Below are 6,354 nucleotides of genomic sequence, written 5' to 3' on the forward strand. Positions count from 1 at the left end.
CTCTTAGGGCTTTCTACTCAAAGTGTATGGACTCCAGACCATATCTAATGATGTTCAAACTATGAATAGAGCCGTGGTTCAGCAGATAAAAGACATTCTTTGCATGTGAGAAGCCCCAGGTTCAGTCCTAGCTACCTATACCAAAGTGGTGCTTGTTCTCTCTCACTACATAAGTAAATCACACTAAAAAAAAAAAAAAAAAAAAAAACTGTAAATGTGAATAAAGTCACTTATTCTGTGAACTAATTCAACTCTTTTTTGTTTTTACCAGAGCTCTAATCAGTTCTGGCTTATGGTGGGGCAGGGTGTTAAACCTGGGACTGAACCTGGGAGTTTGGAGCCTCTGGCATGGAAATTTCTTTGCATAACCATTATGCTATCTACTCCTATCCTCTAATTCAAATCATAATTGTACACCTTCCTCATTTCAAATAAACCCCCATCTTCTTTAGTAAAGAAAAAAACAAAAAGAGAAAGGTGAATAAGAGACCAGCCATAAGTCTGCTTATGGGTTAACTTTGAACTCCTAAAGACAGACTCACTTACTCATATTATTAAACTTAAGCCTGAAAAGCCACCCAAAGATTGCAGGAGAACTACTTCCCTTTTAAAGTTCCCCATGAATCCTTATGTCGAATGCTGCCACCTAGTGTGTATTTGTAATACTCCATCTTCTCTCCGTATTGATTCTTAACATTCCAATAAAAACCACGAGCCCAGTCTCTTTATTTAAAATCAGTTGTCAATTCAGCAGACACCGATCATGGGTGTCTGCTGAGAAGTTGCCCTCATGTCACAATAACTGCCTTTTGTAAATCATTCATTTTTCTAAATCATTGCTAAATATATTGAAAGTGCCTAAGAAAAATCATCTCAGTAAGCCAACAACACTTAGTGAGCATTCACTACATACAAGGTAACTGTGTATTTTCATATCTTAAATTAATCCCTTTGATATTCCAACCATCATGTTGACATGATTACCCTCATTTGTAGCTAAGGACCAGAGGTATAAAATAGCAAAGTCATGATCTGGGAGATGGCTCAGTGGATAAAGCATTAGACTCTCAAGCATGAGGTCCTGAGTTCAGTCCCCAGCAGCACTTGTGCCAGAGTGATGTCTATAGTTCTCTCTGCCCTCCAATCTTTCTCATTAATAAAATCTTGGAAGAAAGGAAGGGAGGGAGGGAGAGAGGGAAGTGATAAAGTCACACAACAAGGTCTGGAGTGAAACTTGGGCAGTTAGATCTGAACATGTACTCTTAACATGCTGCTAACTTGCTGTGTTTTCTTAATATGCTGATAGCTTGCTGTGTTTTCAAGTGCTGTGCCAAGGAATGAACCCAGGGTTTTATGTATACACTATAAATATGGAGGCACTTTCCTGGCCCAATTTTTATTTTCATTCTGTACACTTAGATCAAATGAGAGAAGAGGCACACCTCCCCGAGTTCCTGCAGTGCTGACTCTCCAACACAAGACCTCATTAATGATGAGGTGTTTTCTTCCTGTTAATTATCTCCTAGTCCCACATTCCTTTTTTCTGGATTGCATATGCAGTTAAGAATTTATTGCAACCAGGCAGTGGCACATCTCGTTAAGCATTCACATTACCATTCGCAAGGACCCAGGTTCAAGCCTCTGGTCCCCACCTGCAGTGGGAAAGCTTCTCAAGTGGTGAAACAGAACTGCAGGTATCTGTCTATCCCACTCCCTCTCTAGCTCCTCCTCCACTCGAAATTTCTCTGTCTCTGTCCAATAGTAAATGAATAAAAATTAAAAATTAAGAGAATTGGGCTGTTCTTATCTAAGTCATAGCTTTTCTGTTTTTCTTTTCTTTTCTTTTAGTTTTTTTATTACCTTTATTTATTTACTGGGTAGAGACAGCCAGAAATTGAGAAGGAAGGGAAGGAGAGAGAGACAGAAAAACACCTGCAGTCCTGCTTCACCATTCATGAAGCTTTCCCTCTGTGCGTGGGGACTGGGGGCTCAAACCTGGGTCTTTGCACATTGTCACATGTGCACTCAACCAGGTGCACTACCACCTGGCCTCAACCTTTTCTATGTCTTTCTATGCAATAATGTGCCCATACTTCTCCAACAAACCATGTAAAGTTTTTTTTTTTAACTTCCTTGTCTCATGATGGGTGGCAGTGGAGAGCTTATTCATTAGGTTGTTAAAAATAAGTGAATAGGGAGTCGGGCGGTAGCACAGCGAGTTAAGCGCAGGTGGCGCAAAGCGCAAGGACCGGCATAAGGATCCTGGTTCGAGCCCCCGGCTTCCCACCTGCAGGGGAGTCACTTCGCAGGCAGTGAAGCAGGTCTGCAGGTGTCTGTCTTTCTCTCCCCCCTGTCTTCCCCTCCTCTCTCCATTTCTCTCTGTCTTATCCAACAGTGACGACATCAATAACAACAATAACAATAGCTACAACAATAAACCAACAAGGGCAACAAAAGGGAATAAATAAATATTTTTTTAAATTTTTTTTAAATGAATGATATTAAAAAATAATAATAATAAATAAGTGAATAAACTTTTGTTGGTCTAAGTCCTTATATCCCCCCCGTGTCTCTGATTTTTCAGAAACGACAGTCTAAATTCTGATACAGTCTTCTGTGTAGGGGAAGTCTGTTGCCCATAATCCATCAACATAAGTAAATGGAGCACCTGCAAGTAACATTCTTCTGAGCTAGAATTGTGGAAAGGGGGCTGGGAGAAGATTTGATTGGCAGCGATAGGGTTCATTAAACACCACACACGTCCAGCATGGGTGGCATGTCTGGAATTGTGCAATAAGGTGGCGCAGAGTGAGTTTTCATATACAGTAGCCCTATCTCCTCAGTCTAGACCTTGCAAATCTCTCTGTAGTAATACTATAACCCAAAAGGGAACAGGTTAATGCACTCCTTTCCTCCACAATGCCAGACCTATCACTTGTGAAGCAGTTATTTCTCTGAAATGAACATATGTAGTACATTTGAAATTGCAGATTCTCAGTACTTTGCTATTGTTAATACCTCAGCAGGGAGGATGGAATACAACTAAGACTGTAAGCATGGGGTGTTTCAAGGATAAGAGTTCTGGAATAAGAGGGAAGAAATAGAGAAGACTAGGTTAAAAATGGGGGAAGGAAGAGTAAAGATAAGCATATTCCATCTTCACCATGATGCCTTGAGGTGAACGGAAACTGAGCTATTCAGTTATGTGTTTCTGTTCTAGAATAGCACTGAATGTTTGACACAGTTAAGTTTAAAAAAAAAAAAAAGTTCAAGATGAATAAAGGAGGAAGGGGAGGACTGGGCAGAGTGGCACACCTGGTTAAGTGCATGTATTAATCAAGCACAAAGACCCAGGTTCAAGCCTCCGATCCCCACCTGTAGGGGGAAAGGCTTCACAAGTGGTGAAAGCTGGGCTGCAGGTGTTTCTTTGTCTTTCTTACCCAACCTCCCACTCCCTCTTAATTTTTTCTGTTCTGTAAGACAAAATAAATCAAGTTAAAATTTTTTAAATAAATAATAAAAATAAAAATAAAAGAGGGAAAGGACTACAAAGAGACAAAAAAAAAGTCAACTGAAGAAGGGTAGACTAAAGTGAGATATTTCTGAATAGAATGTCAGCAGTCATCTTCCCTGTCATAAATCTGTATTCCTGCCACCTAAATGTGGATTGCTTTTTATTTTCTTCTGACAGAGAACAGTTGTCTGGAATACTGTGACTTGCCTTAAAACTCTCTTCTCTTAGCAGGTTTGAGACAATTCAAGAAAGAACCCAAAGACAACCGCTCAAGATGCTGGACCAGCTCAGTTAAAGAGGGCTCATTTTTCTCTATTTTATATTTATGTTAATTTACTAAATTGGGTTAATTTCCTTTTGTTTTTATTTTTTATCATCCCAGTAAACCCATGTATATGATCACTATATTTAATAGTCACAGTCTAGAGATAGTCATGGTCAAAGTACTGCGTTTGCACAGGAATCTGTTTCTAAAGAAACCCATGCTGTGAAATACTTTTCTACTGATGAGAAGCCTATGTCTGGACAGTAACACCAGCCCCATTGGAAGTCAACAAAAGAAGATTCCAGATGAAATTGCCTGAGGAAATATGTGTAGTCTCCAGAAAAAAAAGAAAAAGAGTCGTAATGGTTTTGCTTTCAATACAAAAGTCATGTTATTTCTGCACTTTAGAATAAAGCATGGAAGAAATTATCTTAGTAGGCGATTGTAACACTTTCTGAAAACAAACCAATTCTGATTTGATGTACTGCAGTGGTGATTACTTTTTTAAAAAACCGTACTGTTTAGCTATTGCTTTTGTCATGCTGATGGCTAAGTTGGATTATGATGCTAGCTGACAGTGGTACTGATTTCTTTAGGTTGGTTGCTTTGTGGATTTCTTGAGTAGTGATAGTGAACCACATATTAGATGACCTGATTATGTATGTATGTGCATACACATATACAAACACATTAATGGTAGAAAGCTTTTCTATGTGCTAGACTATTATTATATTTAGCAATATGCCCTTGAACTAGCCAATATCACAGCTTTTAAAAAGTAAAAATCACAATATTATATTATTATGTCATATTTGCCAATGGAGAAACATGGCAGAGTAGGTATTAATGTGTTTCCAATACCCAATAACCTGGAAGAAAAGAGAAGTGTCAAGACAAGTTGGCATGTCTATAAAATGAGTTTAGTTTTTAATTAAAAGCAGTTTTGAAGTTCAGGGAGAATTTTCACTAACTCTGTTATTTGAATCAAACACAAAGCTTGCTCAAAATTTTATTTTTAAGTAGTTTGCAATAGGTTGACCCTGATAATGTTTGGTGTCTCTTCCTTCTTTAAAACTTAAGGAAAACACTTTAATGAGGTTGTGCAGATAGGAATCCCATGTGTGGGTATTCAGAGACCAACTTGTCTTATGTCTGGAAACAGAGAAGAAAACTAAGCAAAGAATCATGACAGTTCTCCCATCTTTAATATACTTAAACATTTTTAATTAAAACTCTTTTGCCTTTTGCCTCAGTATTTGTCATAAGCAGATAATGTGTTGATCTCTCAAAACCATGTCACTTGCTTGAATTTCTTTCTCCAAGAGTTTTTTTTTTTTAATCAGCTCTCAATTTTAGCTAATAAAAGCTCATCTGTTCAAAGATTTTAAAGGAGTATTTGAGTGTCTTGGAAATATGGTCTACTCTAGAGGTATACATGTATCATAGTTATATAAACTTATACCTCAGTTGACTTAACCAAAATTGTCTTAATTTCACTTTCTACTGCAATGAAGGAGGTCTGCCTTCTAAGAAACATAACTACTTTCTAATCTACAGTATATTCCTTGGATGAGCTAGTCAGGGCAGAATTGGCTTTGGAGTAATTGAAGCCCTCCAAAACCTTTTTTTTTCCCCCATAAGCCAGTAAAATGTAGTTGAATCCTCCAGCTTTTAACCCAGCTGGGTCAAAAGGAAGAAAACCACCAATGTTATCCAAGTCACCCTCTCATGACAAAGTAGATATGAGTCTACAAGATGCACCACAATTTACATGTTGTGCCTGACTGAACACTGATTCCCATCATGACAACAAAATGGTTCAAAGTTTGGATTAAGGCCTCTGGCAGGGTGACATTGTTTTACTGTACTTTTGGATAAGTCCTTCTCCTGATCACTGTTATATATTATTCTAGAAAGCCTAAGGTTGAAAAGAGAATATACCTATACTGACTTCTATTCCAATATTTGGATAGAATAAGTTTTAGAGTAAAATTTTGTTCAGTTTGGATTTAATCTCTTGAAAAATAAATTCCTTGTCTGATTACAATTCTCTTTATTGTCTTGAAGAGGTAAAACTGCAATGTGACTAGCATGTTCTGTGAAACTGCCATGCCAAACAAATTCATTAACACTTGATAATTTTCACTGGTAGTTGATTACTGCAATAAATATGTATTGTGAGAATGCATCCACAATAAATGGAATTCCTCCAAATGTCGTCATTGCCTGGCTTATTTTCATGTACTCTATGATGAGATTTCTATCTGTTACAATAAAGATGACAGAAAAGTACATATTTCAAAGTGGGTTTCATTTCACCCTTCAAAGAAGAAAAAAGCATCTCAGAAATTTTAAATACTGGGTGGGGATAGATATTATAATGGTTATGCAAACAGACTCAAGCCTGAGGCTCCCAAGTCCCAAGTTCAATCCCCACCCCCACCCCCATCACCATAAACCAGAACTGAGCAGTGCTCTGGTGAAAATAAAAAATTTTAATACTTCTTATCATGATAATTTTCTAACAAGATACTAAAAATTGTTCAGATAAACAAGTGACAAATATGTATGGAAC

The 6,354-nt window shown here is 37.6% G+C and overlaps 1 protein-coding gene across 11 annotated transcripts in view; it reads left to right on the plus strand.

Annotated features, from left to right (window-relative positions):
- Positions 1-5,993, plus strand: part of CALD1 (caldesmon 1) — a 235,695-nt gene extending 229,702 nt beyond the window's left edge. For 10 of the 11 annotated variants that reach the window (XM_060196623.1, XM_060196626.1, XM_060196620.1 and 7 more), the window contains one exon: positions 3,743-5,993. In XM_060196623.1, coding sequence (XP_060052606.1) covers positions 3,743-3,751 — 9 coding nt within the window. In that variant the 3' untranslated portion in view covers positions 3,752-5,993. The remainder of the gene's footprint in view (positions 1-3,742) is intronic. The other variant, XM_060196624.1, reaches the window with a different exon arrangement.
- Positions 5,994-6,354: the final 361 nt, after the last annotated feature.

The sequence above is a fragment of the Erinaceus europaeus genome, chromosome 8 (genome assembly GCF_950295315.1).
Source record: "Erinaceus europaeus chromosome 8, mEriEur2.1, whole genome shotgun sequence".
NCBI classification, from domain to species: Eukaryota; Metazoa; Chordata; class Mammalia; order Eulipotyphla; family Erinaceidae; genus Erinaceus; species Erinaceus europaeus.